Source organism: Haliotis rubra, unplaced genomic scaffold (genome assembly GCF_003918875.1).
Source record: "Haliotis rubra isolate DU_JTF1 unplaced genomic scaffold, ASM391887v1 Scf19, whole genome shotgun sequence".
NCBI lineage: Eukaryota > Metazoa > Mollusca > Gastropoda > Lepetellida > Haliotidae > Haliotis > Haliotis rubra.
The window spans coordinates 647538-672021 of record NW_025765891.1 but is presented as its reverse complement, the minus strand read 5'-3'; the positions used below and the strand labels follow the sequence as shown (position 1 = coordinate 672021).

The 24484-nt window shown below is 39.4% G+C and overlaps 1 protein-coding gene across 1 annotated transcript; it reads left to right on the top strand.

The window, feature by feature from the left end:
• Positions 1-1533: 1533 nt before the first annotated feature.
• LOC124274325 (neuropeptide F receptor-like) lies at positions 1534-15608 on the top strand. The gene is made up of 2 exons (XM_046709681.1): positions 1534-1626; positions 13660-15608. The coding sequence occupies exon 2, from the start codon at positions 13667-13669 to the stop codon at positions 14798-14800; it is 1134 nt and encodes a 377-aa protein (XP_046565637.1). The 5' UTR covers positions 1534-1626; positions 13660-13666; the 3' UTR covers positions 14801-15608.
• Positions 15609-24484: the final 8876 nt, after the last annotated feature.

Sequence of the window (24484 nt, the reverse complement as noted above, 5' to 3'; positions counted from 1 at the left end):
TTTTAAATCTCTATCTGTGTTCATCTAGTTCTTTTACTGTCCTTTGTTGACAGGTTTTAAACTGAAACGTGTACGATATTTGTCGTTCAGTGCAAACGTTCCCTGGATAACACATACCGAGGTGAGTCACTGACAGAAGGGTGAGCACATCAGTTTGCACTGAACGACATCGTGGCATTACTGACACCTACAGTTCCAGATATTAGCCAGCCAAACCCTTCCAGCAGAATACCGCAACAGCTAGTGAAGGTTCATTTGCATAAATATGTTATTATCAATTCAACGGAAATCCTTTCAGCTATTACTATATGAGCGTTGAATGAGTGAGTGAGTTTAATTAAGTCGCGTTGGCATTATTTCAGCTATATTGTGACCTTATCAAGTATATACCAATCGCTTTGAACATTGTTGAATGTTTATGATGGAGTGCCAGCTTGATGTGGGAGGAAATCCCGAAATTATGCAGGTCGCCGATGTCTACCACGGGTATGGTGCTGACAGACGTAAAAACAGAATCGTGGCGAACAGGGATTCGAACCCACGATCCTAGCTTTCTTACATGCCCAAAGGACGAACACCGTAATACGCTCATTTATACTGCCTCTTGATTACCAGCATGTCAACTCTGATCGATAAGTATCATCCTATTCACTACAAAGGGATGACCACACACACGGCTACTGTGCAAGAATGCACCAAACATCCAGTGCAATACGCAGTGAAAAGAGTTGATATAAAATGTCAGTGTTTGTGCATTTTCAATCAAATATTTCAAACACAGGTCTTAACATTTTTAAGTTCACTTTGTAAATAGGCGACACAAGCATTATACATATTTTACTGACTACATAGCCTATCATACATCTAGCATATTTGTTGCAGGATAAAAAGAAAGTTGATGTGGACAACAGTTATCAGTTCGGTAAAATAAACATCGATAGGCTTAGGATCACAGGTAGGCACTGCATGCTATTGATTTTGTAGTTGCTGACAAGGATGTTTAAATGCCATTATAATTTTTCCCATAAACATAGCTTTTTAAACAAAATCTTTTTCTTTTACAATAATATTTTTCGCTTCTCATGTCATATATTATTATTAAAATTATGTCTCTTGACACCCTAAGCTCGTGCGGCTTATCCTCCAAGCCATCTTCCGCCAGCATTAACATTTACATTCTGAAACATCGATTGGTCATTCGGTGAAGATAACATGCTCTTCACTGCATTCAGCTCTCGTGGATGCGTGCCCAATGAAAGGTTGACGTGGCCACTAACTAGCGTTTGACCATCAGGGCTATCACTATTTATCACAGTTTCAAACTGTTTGCTGGTTGTTTGGCTTTAGTGGAAAGATGAAGCTCAGTTTCCGGCTCCAGGAATGCAAAGGGTTATAGGTTTGGAGATGTGGACGGTTCTGAGCTGATGCTACAGGCACGGCGACGGCAACACCACGTGACAGGTAGAGGGGGAGGATAGTAGATTAAATAGCGTTTACGCCTCGCTTTGTGACAGACACGCGGAGAAGCAGGAAGCATCAGTAAAGGCATCAGGAGCTGGTCTTCACCAGACCACCCTGGAGACAACATCTGTGTGATTTGGATATTCATGTATCGGTGCCTTTAACGTAAGTTGAACACTTCAGGTCTTGTATGAATTGATATATTCAATATAGGATTTATACTCTTATTTTCTTGATATGTTATACGATTGATAACACGAACAAATCTCATATCAGAACTATTTCTGAAATAGAAAATAATGGTTATGTATCAATTCCGTGATTCGCATGCAATACAGCCATGAATGCTACCGGTGTGATGGTTTTGTTTTCCAAACAACCATCGAAGATGTAAACGGCCCATGTGCTACTTCTGTCGTTGTGTCATTGATGAAACGACACACCCACAAAAAGCTCGAAGTTAAATAAATATATGAAAATGACGGCAGTTTGTGGGACGGATGAGACAAAATATATTTTTCATAGGATTATTAATGAAATAGAAATATAATATGAAATATTATGTCATACTAATGTTAAAATTACAAAAAAGATATGACCATGTTTCATCGAATCAACATTTTCTTCAAAACATATATTGAGTGTTCATGGTAATTATTGAAACGTGTTTCCATAACTCAGTATTAAATACCTAATTGTGATAGGTGACGGATAACTATGAATGTGACATTTGTGTAATTATTCATATGGTATATATATATATACTTTATACGGCCTGTTACTAACGAGTAAAGGAAGATCGATAAAGGCAGTACAGTAGGACTGGTAATACCAACTTGACCACCGCCCTGAACATCGTTCTACCATACATCCCACGATGTATCATTTATGTCGCTCCCATCCTAACGAGTAGTTAAATCCCGTTGCACCTCATCTCACCTCATAACGAGTAGAACCCGCTTTGTGTACACATGGACAGTCAGTGGAACGTATAATATAGTCATACAGAGTAAGTGTCTGCACTAATCTTATAGCCTAAGTGTCCCTTATTATATGCTAGATTGACTTATTGAGATGTTTGCACAAATTGTTAAGCTGAGGTTAAACACTGGGAACGATGACTCACCTCAAATGTTTACTACTTCATTAAGATATGTTTATGGTATGGAGATGTTGTAAATTGTATTGTATGAAAGAAAGGAAAGTTAAATATTCAACCCGATGACACTAGGTATTCGCGAAACATTACCTCTGTATATTCTAGAGAATGACATTGGGTCAATGGTCCTGCCGACACCTTAGAGTGTGTTTGTTTGTTATATGATGATGTAGGCAACCAAACCCTTCTGATAATCCTAAGAACATCATTGTACGATCAGACTGTGTTTATGAGTTACTATGTGACAGATTACCGGAGCAGAGAGATGACGTTTTAATCTGTAATCTCACTGATTTATGCCACAACGGAAGTCTTGGCTTGAATAGACCTCAGATGACGGAAACTCTCGGTATAAAAGATGAATCTAATACACCACATGACGCAAAGGCAACTGGGCATCTGTATGATATGACCTTTAACGATGGGGAATGGTCAGGGAGTCCAGTCAAGAGAAACAATTACCCGGTTGTAACAGACATTTAAATAACATCTATTGGTAAATATAAAGGTGTTTAAGAAACCGGTCCGATTGGTGAAGGACAATATGAATTAATCAAAGGATTGGAATATACTTGTCCGGCAACCACTACACCAACTGTTGACCCAGCAAACGTGTACCGTCCCGTCCAGTTGCTTTGTGATCGCAACACAGATCTCCACGGCTTTGTCTGGCATTCGAGAAACCTTAAAATGGTTTAAACATTCATGACATTAAGAACACATTTTGGAGTCTGCAACGCCTCTTGTTTAATTATGAGGAATTAGGGACGGGATATGTGGTACGGGTTATTGCTCCCCACCGAAAATTAAATTAACAACATTGTCGTCTGTTACAAATTTACATCGGAAAAACAGAGCACATTTGCAAAAGCTCAAACTCCATTTTAGTAAAGTCAAAGTGTAAGTCACAAAAAGCGGCGACCTATTCTGCGTGGATACTTCAGAGGGCGTGTGGGCAGACTCGTAGGAAGGAATTTCATGATGATTGGGCTAATCTTCAGCCCAGGATAATCGATCATCCTCCACATTTTTTAATTCATCTCACTTGTTTACCCAAATTTGTTGAACTTAGGATTAGTTAAGACAACTCACATTCGTGTTTAGCTTTAACATTTTACAATTATGAAAATCATTCCAAAACACTGTCACTCGGAAATTGTGTTAGAAATAGACATGAAATCCGGAACTGTTGTGTTTTGCAAACATATCTGGTAAAAGTTAGAACAAACAGTGTCGTTGACATATGCACGCAACCTTTTACCAAAGATTGACAGGCGGACTTATAGACAGGATACAGTTGCTGAGTAAAAAAGGCGCTGCTTCAGACTATACTACATCTTCGTTCAGAACTTACTGGTTAATGTTTAAATTACTTAAGGTCACTTTGTGTGATTGTCTATAAATAGCTCTTTTGCAATCATTCCAAGGGTATCTCATATGAAATACCAACACAGACTGTGTCAGTTCCATACCCCAAGGTAGGTATAGGGAACAGTATAGTTCTACTGTAGAATGACATTAACCTAATGTAAACGCAACACTGCACCATACACTATTGACCTTGACGTTATTGGTGAACAATATCTCAACATTAAAGATTTATCTCCAATTAGATTTGGATACACATTTCCGATTGACTAGTGAATGAGCGAGATATTCCGGTATAATCCGCTATTATGCATTTCATGTACCCCCCGGGAAAATACCGAACTTCGAAACAAAGGTGATACGATACTATGCGTTTATCATCCGGAAACAACTCTTATATAAATCAGCTCAGCGAAATTAACCGAGTATATCCGATTGTAGTGCAAGGACGACAACTTCCGGTGTGTTTTGGTCGACTGTTAGTCGTTACGGTAATCGTGAAGCCAGCTAACTGGAGGAAGACAATTCAGATAAACGGGGAGATCGGCAAGATAACATCGTTACAGCCCATCCCTTGAGGTGTATGGTGTGTTGTACCCATCCACTCGGGGTGCAAAGGCTCGCACCCAAGGTACATCCAATCATAGAAGACATTCAGTCGCCGATAACGTTTGTTTGTTTGTTGTTGAACGCCGCACTCGTCAACAATCCAGCTGTATGAAAGCAGCCAGTTATTAATCAAGTCTGGACCAGACAAGTAATTGACGCCATGAGCATCGATCAATTGTGATGACATGCATGAAACAAACCAGCAGCAAACCTTGCAAACGCGATGGTGTTAGCTCCACTGACTATAAGCATCTGAAGGCCTGTCACTTGAAGCGTTAGCGTAAATTATGACACATAATAAAGAGACGTTATTGTTTTTGAAGTGGTTGTATATTCTACTTCGAAATGGGGAAAGATTTTGTATTCCAGCTTACAAAATTGAAAATTAAACTAGTAGATAGGCTTCCCATATATGTTTCCATTGTACGGATAATAGAAGTTACACAACAACTATTAGGTTTGGTCTCGCTCTTCTAATTCCCAATGCTGAAACTCATGCCAGATATAGATGTGTAAAGTCAAGAGAATATCAAATTTCGTGTATCCGAGGATCCTGATTCCGTAAAAGGCAAAACAACGAGGAAAAGTGCATGAATGGAAACTGATAATCACTTAAGTCGTCGTGCTTTTAGACTATCGATTCGAATCAGTGATTACTAAAATGACATGCTGAATCCATGGAAACCGAATGAAAGAACCGTCGCGGGTATTGTCCTATACGTTTGTACTGTACAGAGCATAGCTTCGTGGCTGTGTTTCAAGTCTGGAATGTACTACAATATGTCATGTGTACATGCAATCCTGGTAGTGCAGCCACCTGGCAACGCCACATTTGAATAAATACTCATACAAGGTAGTCGTTATGAGTGAAAGATCAAAGCTAGGGAATACAAAGAGTAATTAATGTGTCATTGTATCACTGAGTAGTAGAGACCATTTCCTGAGAAAATGTTAAAGGTTTAAGCAAATACAGAACGTCAGTGCCACATGAATATCCGGTCTTTACGATTCTGAGAAAACAAACCCTTCACGACTACTTTTATAATAATTATTGCAGTGCAATGAAGTCAAATTGGATGCCTTTCATTATTCAAAGCAGTGTGATAGTGATTGCAATACATTTGAAAGATAATTTAACGACGATAAATGATGTCAAAACAAATGCAATCTTTCATCCATAGCAAGTGACGGGCTGAAGTCTATCGTCGCTCTTGGCATATTTTACCATTTCTGATTTTCAGCTGTCCGTCAATTTCATTTTCAAAAACATGTTAATATGTATATATTTTCGGCTTTTTCGGCTTTTTATTAGCTTTTCTTCCTCAAATAAATCCTCTGCATGTTTTGAAACCAAAATAACCGACTTGTGACATGGTCAATAACCCCAGGTTCGATCAGCGTGTGTAACACGTGAACACGAAAGCGCCATCCTGTCAAGGACTGTCGCTGGTATATGACACACACTTCCCACACTGCATACATCTCTCAATTCCCAACTCCCCTGTCTGTTTGGAAAATAGAAATATTCAGAGTGTCTGGATGAAAGGTTTGAACTTTTAGCATTTTACGTTGTAAATTTGCTCTGCAATGGTGTAGACGACACGTGACCAGTTCTGGTATTAATATCACTATCAAGGCTAACTAAAACAACGGCCAGTTACAATATACGCCTCCATAAAACCTTATCTCTTGCGTTCTGCTGTACTGTACATGCACACCAACTGAGAACCACAGCATTCAGAAAATTCAGAATTTTATATGTAATATCTGATTTGAATGGCAATTATTTTCATAATATGGTTATTTGTTTGATAAAAATGGCGCACCTTTCAACACTTTCATAATTTCTTGGTAGAATAATTGAATTTTCTCAAGTTTCTCAACTGCTACATATCTCGGGGGTGAGCATAAAACTACTCACTCACTCAACAGGAGCCGCTTCACGAGATATCTGTTGATACAGATTAGTTAGCTGCTATATTCCTTGCGAAATGGAGGTAACTAGGCAATGGCAGTATACCCCAATCAGTCGTGTTCACGTGCAACCTGTTACCGTAATTGAACCTATTACCGTCAACGGTCGTAGGTTGAGACTAACGGGATCGGGTGGTCAGGGTCACTGACTTGGTTGATTCTCATGATGTCTGGTCCAGACGCGATTATTTACCGACCGCCGTTATACAGCTGGAATATTGTCCACTGTAGACAACAAACAAACATTTTCAGTGACATTGCAACAATCTGCGCTACTGCTGACATTGAGCGTCTAACAAGCTACCATTTATTTTCATAATTGTTCTACTACATCAGCGGCTTATATTGAATTTGAGAAAGTCATACTATATCTTAGTATTGTTTTAGGATTTCTTGGGGTTTCTTTATCTATATCAGGGTATGTACGGTTGCGCAGTGTCAAATACATTCAACTGCAGTGGGAGATCAACGTCTTCTTCATGCGTTTCACAGAGTTTTAACATCTAAGCCCTACACCATTTTGGGATTTCAATCGACTCTAGTATGACAGGCAGTGATATGAGCCAAATGCTTTCAAAGCTACGATTCACCACACTCACTTAATCACACATTTGCTGATATTTGCTGATCAGCCAGATCTTCCGAACGTTTTCACTTTTTATTGTATAAATTGTTTTCGTCACGATATGACTGAGATATTGCCGAGTTGACGTTAAATATTAACTCACTCACTGATCAGACAGAAATACTAACATAACCTCGTTTTAACTTCATATTTACCTGTTTTGGCTTCAAAATGAAACAACAGAATCTAATGCCCTCAGTTCCAACGGCCTTGATCTTAAACTATATATCGACCACAACAAGGACGCTCTCGCTTCCTATGCAGTGACCTTATAATGATCCTCATAGCCTTAAGCTTCCGGAAACTGTGACCTCCCATCAGTTGTTGCTCTGGTAAATATGAGGTTATGTGTTATCTCCCTGTCGACAAATGAAAGCGTGTACGAGACAGTGTAAGCCTGTCTCCATTTAGCGTACTGTCTGGTTGAGGATAATGATATTGAATTGGCATTCAAGTTACCTGTGCACTGCAATAACAGCTTAATGACTCTCATATCCTGAAGTACCCATGGGTATTTGATCCTTGTTATTGATTCTAGGCATAGCAGATATCAGCACTTATAGGGCATGAATGAAATTGTAGAAAACTGAATCAGTCGATCTTCTTCTTAGTGATCAGTACTGACGTATGGAATCTTGTTAAATTTATATCTGTAAATCAATTCCGACATCAGTGATATCACCCAAAGATTCTCGTGAACATGGCAACGATTTGAGAACTGTTCATGTGAGACAAACTATGACGTTTATGATATAATCGGAATTGTGAAATCGTTGTTTAGAAGACATAAAAAATAATAGGATAACAACGTTTTTTTTGTCGCGTCAGGATACTTTATATATGATCAGTGGGGAAAAGGTTTGTGGGTGAGTAAGTGAGTTGGGTTTTACGCCGCCTTTAGCAATAGCCCAGCAATATCACGGAGGGTCACACCAGGATTGGGCTTCACACATTGTACCCTTGTGGGAATCGAACCTGGGCCTTCGGCGTGACAAGCGAACGCTTAACCAATAGGCTAGCCCCACCGCCCCGGTTTGTGTTACAGTACTAATCAGTGCGGATTGATTGTCAGTTCACCCATTGAATATATTTCCGCTGTAAACGAAGAACATGAGGTGCCATCATGATCACTGAAATGATCCGCCTTAATTATCACAACTCTACCATATAGAGTGAGTGAGTGAGTTAAAATTTAACGTCACCTCGGCAATATTTCAGCCATATAGTGACGAGACATGTTCTACCATATAGATGTATAACGCATGGATGTATGGCGTATGGGCGTATGGCTAAAGAACTACTCCCAACATTGTACAGATGTAAGTGCGTGTTAAATCACAATCGAAGGTCATATCTGTTAGTCATATCTCGCCATTCAAAATGGAAATAGTTAATACAAAATATATTGAAAAGTAAGACCCTTACGCCCACAACCGTCAGCTCCTTGACGTGTACTATCTGTGCTAGAGTAGGAGTTCACTACAAACCATTTACAAATTGGGTTGAGACTAGGAGGTACAAATAATTGAAAGATTTCACACAAACTGTTTTGTAAAATATGTATTTTGTTAAGGAGACAAAAAAATTAAGTAAGCCAATTACAAATATGTGTAGAGACTAAAACTACAAACAGATCAGATCACAGATCACAGAAATTCTGTAGCACGACAATTGGTTGGACACATATTCAGAATCTCTACAAATAGAGTGCTTAATGCAGAAATATACTGTACTACGATAATGAGCGAGTTGGGCAAAATGGTAGGTAATTGAATGGATGTTCAGAATTAAAGAATTCTTAATGCCATGATGGTTTATCCATAATGATACCTATAGGAAGACACGTATCCATTTTTGCGAAATTAGAGTGTCCAAGCGAGGCATTCATAAAATGTTCTGAGCTATTTTTCCCTTTACAATACAATGAATCAGTTTCTTAGGATAGTCACGACTTGGTACTTGGTGTTTTGTAGTTATGACCTGACTATTTGTTGCTCAAGATGAATGTACACATGTCAACACGATAGGTTTTAAACATCTATACCAGTTTCAACAGTTGTAATTGTCATATAGATTGATCAAACCTATACCTGGTATCATCACTATTTCATAGTGATTTATAACCTGCTTATGACATACTTATAACATGGTTGCATTCGTACTATCGATTGTCAAAGACTTGGAGAATATTACTTCCAAAGATTCCTAACTCGGAATATTAATATAATAAAACTAGAACGCAACAGTCATATTTGTGAAAAGAACTAACATGCTGGGATGTAACACTAGTTTGCATATATTTTGTACGCGGTTGCCTTCAAGAAAGTCACCGGTCACGAAACACCAAGTCTATATCGTGCAATCGGCAGGAAATGTCACATACTTGGTACACTCTTGCATGTTTGTTTGTGCGTCATGCAACTGAATATGATTAAACTTGAGTGGACTGCTACAGTCGGTGTAGGAAGTCAACTAGATATGTAATCACTTGGCATGCTCATGGTGGCGGTAATCCTCTTCGGAAAATTCTATCACAGTCATCTGCAGATGGACGACAAATATTCATCCTAATGCATTTGCTTCAGGCTCTGGGGACTATGACACTGCCGTGACGAGAAACGCGGTGTGATAAACGGTTATTCCCCATGTATTCCCCATGGTAACCCAACTTCTACAAATGATAACGTATAGTGATAGGATAGACGGTGTTATGGTAAGATGTAATATACTGGAATTACCTAGATAATAATTCCCTGTTGATGCATTAATGTAATAGCTACTATGTAACTCCTGGTATGGCGACGGTGAACGTTGAGATGGAATGACGTGATTATGTAATAGCACGTACAGGTATGGACCCTTTGAACATATCAAAGCACATTTCTAAAATTCATTTAACAATCTGAAATCTCTGTGGATATTCCTACAGTTAAATAATTTAAAGTCTCTTAGGGTATTTCTATATTTAGTTATACGATCTGAAATCTCCGTGGACATGTTTGAGATAAAGAAGATGGACGTCGTTCTTTGGGATCATGTGAATTATACGCGAGGATCTTCCATGTGACGTTTGAAGTCCTTGGTGTTCCTTTCTGGAGCATAAGAACAATGACGAGCTGTCTATCTAAATCAGGTACATTCCACACCGATCATCTTCCACGACAGTGCTTGAAATAAAAAATACATATTTCAAGATGTTTTATGTATGTGCGACTCACATCATTCAGTATTTGGCGCACCGATCACTGATTTAGGAGATTGTTGTTGGGATTCACTTGTTTGCTTGTGGTAATTACACCGCACCGTTATTTGAGGTTCAATACCGGTAGTCAGCATTTCCATCCATTTGTTTTCCCATAATCACGTTGTTTTGTGAGTGCGGTTATGAATGAACAACATTAATCCACATTATATAACACTTTTATTGTTTCACATTTAACATGGAGCCCATTGGTATAGGGATTCGTGGTTATGTGGACTACATTATGAAGATATGATGTTACGGGGTGAATCCCATATTGAAACACAACGAATCGCCCATACGTCGATTTATTCAGAAATAGATTGTGAAATCGCTGAACAAAAGAATACAGAGCATAATGCAAGAATTATTGTGAAATACACAGCATTAGGTTAGCTATCACAAAAGATAATACAATGGGTGGAACAGGTGGATACAACAATAGTTAACAGGCTTCATAACATGGAGACCAGCCCATGACGTTAGTCAGAATTTGTCACTGTTTTGTAAAAGGTTGTGTCGCAATAGAAACTGGGTGTTATCAGATAGGAATCCAATCTGCATTTAGCAGGTAAGTTCAGGGGCAAAAACATAACCTCTGAGTTGATTGATTTTCAGGTGAAAAAGGCATTATATCCATAACTAGAACTGTACTGGCGCTCAGTCCGCACTCTAAGAACGCTTCTTAATGGTTTAGTTTCTGAAATATAGTTTGATATATAACTTTTAAAAATTGTAATGAGAAATTCGCATGATTCAGAAATGCTGGTGAGTATCTTTCCTTTGAAATTCAATACGTTTACTTTTCTTTTCGGCTTTAATTTGTAACATCACAAGCACGGCAGGCGTCTTGTGGTTCTAAAATCAGTTCTTACACTAGTCTTCATTGATCCAATATAATTTTGTCCATCAAATTATCCATCCATCAACCATCTTTTACACATTATTGCAGGAATGGGTGATAGCAAAATACATGAAATCAAATTTAACAACAATCCTTTCAATTTTTAGTTACATAAATTACGTGATATTTTCCTAAACCCTACAGTCTAGATATAAAGCTAGCCCTTTCGCAAAACTCATGGAAATGCTCTCAGTTAACATAACGAAACTTCTCGAACGTTGGGATTGTTTACGACAACCAAGGGAGTTTTCTCTGATGTACCACCTGCCTAGGTGTACCACTAATAATCTGGCCACAACGACAATGCACCGTTTATGAGCGTTCTGTGCTGTAATGTACCATGCGACCGTCATGTCTGTGAAAACTCAAGCCATGGCACGGCTTCAATGATTTACCTATTGTCTAGCCTATCTGATATAAGATCATGTCGAAATTGATACGATACCTGTATTTACCTCTTGGGGGAATCACCTAGGTTTTGTTCTGATGAATATTCGCGACACTGTGAAGAATGGGATACATTATGTGTTATAGTTCATGCAAGACGTCCCGTAGGGCATTCTTCATAGAGAGGCTGGCGATAGACTATCCATCATTATCCTTGCACTACACACTGTCCTCCACAGTTGGTTGTTGCTCTTATCAATAGGCCTGATATATCAAGGCGTCTGTATTCGAGTCTGGAACAGACAATCCAGTGTTGCATATTTGGGGTAACTAACCACGCCAGTGTTATACGATGACACAATCAACCACGTCAGAGCGCTTGACTTGCCAGAATTTTAAAGACCAGATTACTTTGCTCAGGACCAATTCTAAACCGGAATCCTCACGGACATACCAGTAAATATGTGAGGTCAACTCACTGCAGTCGAAATCTTCCCTTAACAGATGTTCCTCCGTCATGATCACATTCAATACTTCAAGCAGGTTCTTTTTCAAATATTTTTCTTTTTTCAAAACCGTTTCGAAACCATTCTGCACGTGTAGGTACCAAATTCTACATGTTTTCATTGAGCTCCAGGATGAGTTGGGCATTTACGAAATTTACGAAATGATTTTAAAATATGTTTTTAATTTTCTATATTTTCATAAACATGTGATTTTTACAGGGTATTTTATTTGTAGGGGTAGTTTACTGCTTCTTCAATATCTTTCAACTTTCCTTCCGAATGCTAAGGATAACTGTTTGGTTCAGATTTAACGCTGTGAGAATTGAGTCTCTATCACATCCTCTCACAAACATCCAAAACGCTAATGGACGACTGAATGTCAGTAATTCCTCAGATTTATTAGCTAGATGGAGTACAGGCTGGAGACCATTTGCTCACACGAATGACATATAATGATGCTAAATTACAAGCTTAGATCTCCGACATCTTCGTTTTCTCTGTGATTGATTTGCCAGGGCACTGAAATCGAGAAGGCCTGATCCAGGACTACTGGTCTTCCTTTGCCTGGTTTCTCTCCAGTCGTAAATGGGCGGTTCGTTCCGGATGTATGGGATTACCTTGTTGATACAAACGGTTTCACGTTGTTGGCGTTACTTATTGATTTCGGCAAATTCTTGTGCGTGTCAAGTTTCGTTTTCCCCAACACTTCAAAATCTCTAGATGTTCTTTATGATAATGGGATTATTAATACAGTTCACAGAAATGTGAAATGTTGACGGATACGTCATGGGATTTCAAGTTGGGTTAATATACCTAAAAAGACGATTGCGCCGTGAATTAGCATGTCAGTTGTCAGTTGGAATGAATATCACCAATGCAGCTATATCAGATTTCCGCTACGTTTGCATAATTTGAACATCGTTTGAATGTTTACCTTCAGCGTGACTACTATACAGCACAAAACGAATGCTATTGGAACTGCTTCTTTCCATTCATGGAGCACAGTGGTGTAGTGGTTAGCATGCTGGCCTCTCACGCCAGAGGCCCGGGTTCGAATCTCGGTGGAGACACCAAAATTTGTGACCTGGGTCTCATGCTGTGTTGTGTCCCTGGGCAAGGCACTTCGACCACATTGCACTCAGTCTACCCAGCTGTTCAAATGGGTACCTGAGAAGTGGATGTACGGACCTATACGGTCGCGCGAAGCGCTTAGCAGCAGCTTTGAAAGTACAATTCCGTCAGGGCAATAATGTTACGCCGAAGAGAAGCATCGTGCTGGTTTTAGGCGCAAAAAGTAGCATTATTATTATTATTATTGTTGTGCAGATAATGAATCTCATTTGCTGTCTAAAAACTAGTGAACAAATGTATAGAACGATGTTAAAACTCATTCACCAATTCAGTTCTCCCCTGTGTATTTTCCAGGTTAAGCATGATCAAGAACTTCCTCAGCAACCGAACATGGTACGGCTTTTCGTTCAACAACTACAGCGTGTTGGAATACCACGGCATCATGATGCGGGCACAGGGGGAAGACCACTGGTTCCCCCCTGCCACAGAGGGCATCCTGGTCTGTTGCTACTGTCTCGTCATCCTCTTCGGTCTCCTAGGCAACCTCCTGGTGTGTGTTGTCGTGTACCGGAACGCCCAGCTCCGCTCCCCGAGGAATCTCCTGATTTTGAATTTGTCACTGTGCGATATCATAATGTGCGTAATATGCATGCCCTTCTCTTTAATCCGAATGACACTGAAGAACTGGCCCCTCGGAGAAGCTTTGTGTAAGATTGTGCCTTCTTTGCAGACAATTGACGTGTTTGTGGGCACATTTACTATCGTGGCCATAGCGTTTGATAGATACAAGGCCATAGTCTGTGTTGTGAGGGAACGCCGTCAACGAAAGCCTGTTATGTATGTCATCATTGGGATCTGGGTTGCAGCGCTAGTGATGTCGCTACCGATGTTAATGTTTCACCGAGTTCACACCGCAGACATGGTGGAGTACCACGTGTGCGTGGAAGACTGGCCGTCGGATCCCTTCAAAGGGATTTACACTACTGTAATCATGATAGTTCAATACATGACACCGACGCTCGTTATAACTATTCTGCACGCACGGATATGTCACTTCCTGCGTTTGCGCATCGAGGAAAATCCTACAACGGAAGCCGAAAACAATCGGGCCCTGAGGTACATGCGACAACACCGACGGAACCTGCTACTTCTCACCGCCATCGCTGTTTCATTTTCAATCACCTGGCTTCCACTGACGATCCTTAATGTTACAGCGGACTTTGATTACATGCTATTTGCTGACAAGAACTTTAACCTAATGTACGCAATCTGCCTGCTAATAGCAATGGGATCTGCTGGCTTGAATCCTCTGTATTATGGATGGTTCAACGTCAACTTCAAGAACGCGTTCTTTGAGCTTCTGTGTCAGCCGGACGGTGACAGCGCCCAGGACAGGAGTAGTGGCAGCGGTAATGGCTCGAATGCTAAAACGGGATTCAAATACGAAACCTTTAAGGTTGATTCAAGGGAGGGGTCGATCAGGCAAAGCAACTAAATCTTACATTCCCTAATATGTCAAACAATGCAATACCATACAGCGCAGAAACCCACCTTACGGGACAGTATTGCGATAACCTGCACCTAAGTCACTTTCTTCACATACATAGATCATGCAATATCTTAAACGGGTTCGGTGGCAAACTTTAGGATATGGTTTGGTTGCTCACAGCTTATGTTATTATTTTTGTTCTGGGACTAAAGAAACTAAATTATCGGAAATCTGCAGTGGATATGAGGTCAGTGTAGATCATGCTAAGTTGGTTCCTCACCCAAACAAATGAAGTGCATATTAATATAGTAATTAGAGTAGTGCATCCCTTGTGTCAATGTCCAATCAATATGCGGACGATTGTAGCCGCGAACCAGCTTCGCCCATTTCGCGTAGTATGAGAAATACAGTCTAAGGATTGGACCACTCGATGGACGGTCTTCCACTGGGTCGATGATTCGACGTTGAACAAAGTCCATTTGCTCGTCGGATATGTAGGGCTGTCACGTATTAATCATATTTAACTCATAACGTTTCTTGAAGGAGTCCTTTAGATTTTTGGCGCAATGTTTGATTGGGTTTAATATCGCAATGAACAGTATTGCAGGTATGTCACTGCAAGTGTCTAAAACGATGAAAGCCAAAGTACTGACTAATCAGGTACCACATTCAGACCCACGGCCAACGGCTAAAGAATGGAACGAGCGAAGTTCACTCCTTCTTAACCCAGTTTATGCTCTTTGAACAATGTATCAGTCTTGGCATTGCATAGTTTTCCAAACATAAGGATGAAGGACCTTGACGTCTGTAAAAGGCTGCACTGCAGATGCATGACGTCGGTCTGAAAGTCATCAAGTCTGGATCAGACTATCACAATCCAGTAATTAACACCACTGGAATACGATGACATTCATGAACAAAGTGACCTATACTGGCCATCCCATCTGATACACCTTTAGGTTATTTGGGTTGCTACTTCTACCCCAAATCCCCATGGGTTTGTATGATTCGAACAATCAACATATCATAACTTGAACAGGTACAGTGACCACTGGACCTTGACCCCGAGACAACGTGAATCATGCATTAGCTTTGACTTAAAATCTTTGCCATTTATAAATTGCCCTATGCTTTGAATCCTCTAGCCAACTGGTTGGGTGTAACTGAAGATAACATCACTCCTTTCATATCCACTTCTTATTGAGTTGCAATGTTGCATGTGATCTGGGTACTGTAACACGGGCATTCCTTAGCAAAATGTTTAGGTGTTTAGGAAACAATTTAGAACACTCTTCGGGGACCAAACGCGTCAAAATTTCGGTTGGTAACGTTTCTTCTCTCGTCAGTGTACTTTAAGCATATAAATGGAAATGACTAACATACAGTCATTGTTATGTTTTAGATGCATCAGCAATAGCATAAGGTTCATCGATCCACTGAATAGTGGGCCAAATGTGAAGTTAGTTTTAAGATTGACAGACTGTTGTCAGATAACTTTGCGAGTGACTTCCGGGTAGACATTAATATTTCATGTAGGCACACTCATGTTTATTTCTAAAAATGTGGGTCTATGCTTATGTTTTAAATGATCTAAGTGAACGTGTCGCTAAATAACTAATGTTATAAACCGTAACATTAATCATTATTAAATTTTGATTTGTTTCAGTTGATGATTTGGAGAATAGAGAATAAAAGCAGAGGCGCCAATCTCAATTATCTGTAAAGCCATTTTGGAGTCACAGAACAATACTATATCGGTGTAAAGACATTTAGTAACATCAACGCCGAGCCTTCGAATTGACGACGTGGCCTTAAAACTCGTGTATATTTCTACATGATGAACATCGACAGCTGTAAACATTTAAACTGTATATATACGATGCCAAGCATTACCTTTATACAAATACAACAATAGGGGTACGACCCGTTTTACACTCAGTGATTGCGCACGACATCGTTTACCACTTTGCCTTATCTGAAGGTACCCGGTAGATTGTAATAAGAAAAGAGACCAGTGTTTTTTAATTCTTCCAGAGTATTGTGAAGGTTTTGTATTTTACAAATACAAGAGCATATTGTCCCGGTGGTCCTTATTGTTTCTGTGACAATAATTGTATTGAAATAACAATGAATAACTGTGGAGTTGAGCAGATGGTGTTGCAATGTTTGATCATAGGTGAAGATAGTTAGTCCAGCAGAATTGCTCATCGTTCTGCCGACCGATATACGCTTACAGTGTGTGCTTCCTTGGCCGATTGACCCCTGGCCGAGGAACTGACTACGCATGCGTCGGCTGTTTTGCCGGATCTAACTTTACAATTCCTGTTATAAATGTTACAGAGCGTATTGGTTTTGCTAAATATTTATTATTGTTATTGGCTATTTTCATATGTATATGTATTTTTGTATTTATTATAAAATTCTATTGAAAGCTCAACACGAGTGTAACATCGAAAAACATATGCCTATTAAAGACGATATGCTGCATGGAAAACCACAAGGTAATATCCAAGTGATTTTGAAGACATCTACTGGATCGGGATTTTGGGTCCTCAAAGAAACAGAATGAATTCCGGAAACAGAAAACTAATTTAATCATGTTAAATGATGATTTCATTTTTTCAGAAGAGACAAAAAAAAACCATTTGGAATTGTGTTTATTTTCTGCATTTTATATATTATGCTTTCACACTTTTTACAAGTTGTAGTATATTTCCTGTTTTGGGGATTGGTGTATATATGATTTATTCCATTGAATAACCATATTTAAGTGTGTATGTGACATCAGCACAGGGTGTTTTGGGCATTAAGTGCCACTCACAGACATGTTTTGTTTGTCTGTTGTTGTGTTTTGTTTTCTGAAATACTTTGACAGAAATCACAATTGTGTTTCATGCATTTCGTAACGTATAGTACTGTTGTACAGATCAACATCTCATAACAAAGAGATTTGAAAGAAATAGCTCATGACGTGCATTTGGTACACCTGTATTGAGGAGTTTGTTAATGCATTGTATTGATTTCGGAGATTTAGAAAGCGCTTTCTGAAAGTGCTATGCGTTACATCTCAACGTCCTCAGTGATAAGAATGAAAGCCAAGAAAAATCGATTTTCGATTGAATTGGTATTGGCGTTTGAACTTGAGTTGATATTTAACGTGTATTGTCGGAGGATATGGTATATGGAGCATTACCGGTTTGGTAATGTATGTACACACTGACACTATATTGAGACATCGTTAACACTTGACATTGTACCGCCTCAAACTTCACAATTCTTCAACACATTCTCTTTGTGCTGTACAAAAGTTTTGTTTCATCCGTTATAACATTTTCCTGTCTGTATTACATGACTGACTTGTGATACAAAGTTTATATGCGTCTCGCGCAGTGCCTGCACATGTATCCTGCAGTATACCATCAATAAAATATGCTTCTGGCATGCAGCATTCATAATTTGTTTGTGTTTTTATCTTAATGGAAGAAGGAGAGTAGTAGCTGAATCTTGACATCTATGACTGTAGTGACGTTGATTCTTGAAGGGTTTCATAAATGTCGGCTGGACTAAATTTTTCTTGACCTTGACCTTGTCCTTGATCTTGGACTCTGATTCTTATGATAGTCACCTGGACTCTAGTGACCTTCCCCCTACTCCGTTGACCCATTGTGATCTTTCTTGTTTCCTATTCTGATAAACCTGACCCAAGAGACCTAAACCAAGCCGAACGTATCTACAGCGATCTCTTAACATTGGGGTGTGTAGTATAGTGGAATTATATAGAATTAACAATTGGAATTAAATCAAATGTATTCCCGCTTGCCAAATTGTATTGTTGATATATAAATATAATTTCAATGATCTTAGAACAAGTAATAAACCATGTACAGTGTTCCAGATGTGAAGTTAAAATGTCTCCTATTCAACAACGTTTAAATCTCTGCAAGATTAACAATCATTAGCATGCGTCAGTTTGGAAATTTGGGAACTTTATATAAATTTCTGGTGCGCGCACACACAGACACATATACATTCACTTTCACCCATCCCCTTATCATCATCATCGTTTTGCTCCTTATAGGTGTTTGATGAACACGAATGATACAGATTTGGATAACAGCAGGACGAAACAATAGGATCACAGATGTAAGTAAATTACGGTGTGAAAATGTGGAATATTAAACAATTCAATAATAGTTTACGTATTTCTTCATACGTACATTTGTTACGACGTTATATACAGGTACCTGAAGGAACACAAGTTATTTCATGTGTGATATGTAATAATGGTAAGTTCGCTCACTCAAGTACAAGGCCATTGCTGCCATATAAACAAGAGGGGATGATATGTCCGCCCGATCAGAGCATACAAATACACATCCCACATTACCAAAAGGTACTACCTCTGGTCAGGACATGAGCACAAACCCTCATTCTCAGTAGACGTCCAACTTGTCATAAATATATATACAAAAACAAATCTAAATAATTATAACACAATACTAAATCATGAAAAGGCATCACTGCAGCACCAGACTGACCTGTCAAGCAATTTGCAACAAGAAATAGTGAACGGTTTACAAGCTGAAAATGTCTGGTGGAGAGACGGAAACAGGGAGAGACGGAGGGGCATGCTGATCGCAAAATAGGGGATATAAAAACTGCACATATGGCATGTTGGACACACATTTCAGGTAATGGAATTTTAATGGCGAGCGATCTGCATGGTGCATACTACGCCAGAGTTTTATCACCTGCTCTGTTGAGAGTACAAGGTAACTTCAGCGGGAAAAGACATAATAACATTGTCCATAACTGGTCGTAAGTGTTCCCGGGGAAGTTGCAGAGGAAGTTACATGATGTAAGAACATGCTTGACGAGATCAGAATGCACCTGGATACACGTTGTCTCTTCGTCTTGAAGCAGAGCCATCCACAGTGGTGTATACAATACTGATGGGTATGGTGTCTTTTTCTGCATTGTTTCCAGATTCTTGCTGGTCTTGGGTTTTGATGTTGTTTTCAAACGGATAACGTCGCTGTCCAAATCAACACTGAGTGATCTTTTGTATGGTAGTCTGCCTTGAGTTGATCAATCGAATTTTAGAAGCAGGTTTTCCCACAAGTCTGGCAACATTCACTTGGAGAATTGTAATATGTTGGATTTGAAGGGATCTTTCCTGGGTTCGAAAAGACTGAAAAAAACATGTGATGATCGATTTTGTGGGGTCAAGGAACACAGTTAATAAAGGCATACCGGTTGGCGTTAATGCACAAGTGTATTGATTGACAACCGTCCCAGCATATTCAGTCACATATTCCTCGAGACAGATAGCCCTTGTAGCGACTTAGCCATATAATACCAAGATGTGGAGTGTTGTTGAATATAAGCCTGTGTTGATTGTGTCCACAGTTTGCATCCGTATACTATAGATGATGACAGACCTCACTACCACACCTACATCAATCAGTGCTACTTGAGTACAGTGGAATCTGTCAAATACGGACTCTGTGTAATCCGGTTTACCTATAATACGGACTACTCTCTGAGTCCCGGCAAAATTGTTCTTAACTTATCATTAAGACTTGCTTTAAAAGTCGGGGCTCTCTCAATTATGGATTACGGACTAAAATAACAGTCCCGACAAAACAAAACAAACAACAACAACAACTGGGAATTGGTCGGATATTGAACCGTATATACGATACTTTGAAATTGGGAAGTGTGTATCTCATGTCTTAACACATTGTACCAATGTGGGGAGTATACAAAATACCTCTCCAATTGCACTGAAACAGATCAAAATGCGTGATCAATGTGATGGAACAAAAAGAAGAAAAAGGAAAATAGAAGAAAAAAAGGCGTCACCTGAAAAGGCAAAAACTGTCACAAATGTATTATGCACCTGAAAATTGCAAACTGTCAAGCATGCATACTGTGACGTCAGTAAGTAGGCTTTGAAAGGCAAACGTCAACAAACCACTTACACGTCAGTTAACAAACCACTTACACTGACGATGACACACAGTGTCACATTAAATGGTCACAACCCCACCCCAGTCTATCTGTCCTGGGTCAGTCAGGAGTACTCCCTGTGTTGTTGTGTCGGGCCCAGAGTCTGTGTATTTTGGCCCTACAAACACCCATTTACTGGCAACTTCACCAATTTGCGAACGTCCAATGACATTGTTCCATAGTTCGTGCGTTAGTTTTGTTGATGTGTGTCAGTGCAACTGGAGGCGTATTTCGTATATCTATAATCATTTCCAATTATTATGCATGTAACATAACTTTTTGGGGAGATTATATAATTATTTCTGAGACGAATCCAATATATTTCCATTATGTGTGATGTTTTACTTACTGGTAATCGACGGGATCGGGTGGTCAGGCTCGCTGACTTGGTTGACACATGTCATCGGTTCCCAATTGCGCAATTCGATGCTCATGCTGTTGATCACTGGATTGTCTGGTCCAGACTCGATTATTGACAGACCGCCGCCATATAGCTGGAATATTGCTGAGTGCGGCGTAAAACTAAACTCACTCATTCACTCACAGGTAATCGATAGCATCACTTTTGCATTCATTACCTTACAGTGGCATCTTTTTGAAGTTTGAAGATAGGACTTCAGGCAGGAAGTAGGAACACCACTTGCTGGTCCGTTTCTTTATGCATATAAGTCAGAAATTCTTTTCCGACTGGTACCATATCAAGACGTGGCAACTTGGCTAGAGAAGAATTTGAATTTCACTTGGGAATGTCGATCATGTGGTATTGTTCAATAATGGCCAAACAGCAAATTTCTTTCGAACGTTTTACTAACCTACAAATAACAATACTACTAAATACATAATACTACAAAGCCAGAGAAACTGCCAAACCTCTCTCATGTTTGGATCTGGGCATAAAGGGTGAAAAGGGTCCGAACCTTGGTGTCTTCAGCTGAGCATCCATTTTCAACGACGATTTCAAAGAACATCATTTTGCTAAATTCTTCAGGGATTGATCAGGGAGATATTTCGGAGTTTTTATTTTATACACGCGTAGGATATTTCTAACGTCCTTTTCTTAACGTATTGTCATTCTCTTGCCCTCGTTTAGCCATGTGTTCCATGTGTGCCCATGTCTTTGCATGTATTTGTAACTTTTACTGTGGTGGGGCGCGATGTGCTTGCATGATATCATCACTTGACAGTATTTCATGGATACTATTAGTTACACGGAGCTTTGAAAGGGTGTACGGGACTGTAAGACCCTTGTGAATTCCGTATTTCCTGAGGCGCAGCCAAATATACAAGGGTCTTACAGTCCCGTACACCCTTTCAAAACACCCTGTGACCAATTTATTACCCTTAAGATGTTTTTATTAGCTTATCTTTAAACAACAACATTCAATCATCGGCAAAATGCGACGCAGCGACAAGTGAAATACAGAAACATTTTATGTTTTGGATATATTTATTGAAACACACAAATAAGAAATTATGGCAACAATTTTATTACTCTGTTTATACACATAATTGTATACGCCAACACTAAAATTTCGAAACGATCAGCCGTTTGGCAGCCATATTCCATCTAAGGTCAAGGTCATTCGTACAACCCGTGTAGTGTGTCACATGACAGATTTGACGGGGTGTACGGTTCGTGCACCCTGGCAAATCCGCCTACATGGTTTGGTATGCATTTTCTATTCACCAATCAGAATTCGACAAATTTATCTTAAGGGTAATAAATGCTTGTGGTCCGCTGCTAATAGTTCATCAGTACATACTTATGTCGTGTTTACGAGAAGGATTTTGCCTTTTTTATGTACCATTTTTCAACCGAAACTTTCATATGTCTACAACCCCAAAGACTAATGCCTGTGTAGGGAATATTACCTACGCTGTATAACATGACGATATACTGTAACACACTGTAATGAAACACGTATCGTAATACCAGCATTGTTTTAACTGGCTAACGTGTGCATTATCCAGCTCATCAGTGTTCTTAATGCCTAAGGTTTCGTACCTCCAAATCTGTTGCCTAACATTGCGAGTATCCGGGTTGGTTGCCAAGAACACAGCCATTTTGTCCCTTTGGATATGGGTATTGCAGGAGGCGGAAGTTGTTGGGAGTCTTCACCTCTTCCGAATAGTTCTTTTAGGGCTCGACAAGGCTGCATTTCCTGGAAGAAGTTCCATCCGGTTGCATGTGAAGGTTCCCTATAAAAGGAGAATCGCTTAACAAGTCTGATTGTTCCGGCTACATCCGAAAACTCTTTCTGCATACTTTTAGTTTAATATGTAAAGAATAATAATACAGGCATGTCTATCTCGCTTGAAATATAATAGTATAGAACAACAAAAAACTACTTCAGTTTGCCAAGGTAACGCTAGTGTAGGTGACCTACAGCCCTTATAATAACCTCGAGACAATAGACGTCACACACTGTGGAGTACATTGTGGACATTATCACGTGAAAAACCTATTATCTATTCTTAAAACTCCACAGACACACTCGATCTTTCTTTGGGCGAAGACAATAGCATTAAGTCCTAACCTCTTACGTGACGCATGAAGTCGTGGCGGAGTATTTTATTCAGGCCTTTTAAGCGATTGCTTCCTCTCGAAATCTATCTGATGTTAGTTCATATCAGCTGAGATAAAGACCTGACTCTGATCCACTTTGTCCAAGATTTGTAATGCATTCTCTCTCTGGCTACATCAACTAAATAGCAGTTTCAATACGAATGAAACCAGCATTTGAGTGCGCACATAAAATAACACCAACTTTGCCGTCATCGTGATTTATTAACCTGTTCTTCCAGAATAGAACTGATTTCTGTTTATAGAAACCCTACAATGGGCAGCAGACAGAAGTTGCTCTCCACATTGATAAATGTCACAGGCATACGGAATTGTACAATGCAGTCTGAGTCTACTAAGGTTTCATGATGGATTTGATCAAACTACACTGACGGTTAGGGCTTCGTCTTTGAAATACATCATGTGTGATACAGTGATGTGATATCGTCTAGCTTGCCGTAATTACTTGGCTTCATTATCTTGACCAAACACGATAACGCAATGAGAACTATTCCTTTCTTTCCTCAACGCCTTTCATTTGGATCCGCGGGCGTCGATTACTCACTTCACATCAAACATTTCGCCGAAATGAATTAAAATGACAGGTAAATAGGTTCTTTTTTTAATAGGGGACATTAAACAGAGAATATATCGAGTATGTCGATATTTATTCATCGTAATCATCTAATATATTAGGCACCGCTGATCAAGATCGTTCATATTCAGATACAAGTAAACACAGATAACTATGAAGCTTGGTATGAGAATGGGGATTAAACAACCTCTTTAATACGTGTACGTACGTACGCATCACCATCATGTAGTTGTCCGCGTTCATACCTAGAGAGAGAAACATAATATATACTGTCCGTGTTCATACCTACAGAGAGAAACATAATAAATACTATCCTTCCATAGGGAATGTACTGTTTAATTATAGATTTTTAAGAATAAGGACAATTTTATGGATATTCAACTTCTTTAGTTTCAGAACATATTTCATTGCAAGTATGCACGTGAAAGCAAATGATCAGTGTAAATTATGAGCATGTTTCCCTGAAAACCACTATTGATATAAGTTGTCCTCGAAAAGTGTAAACATATCTTACAGACTT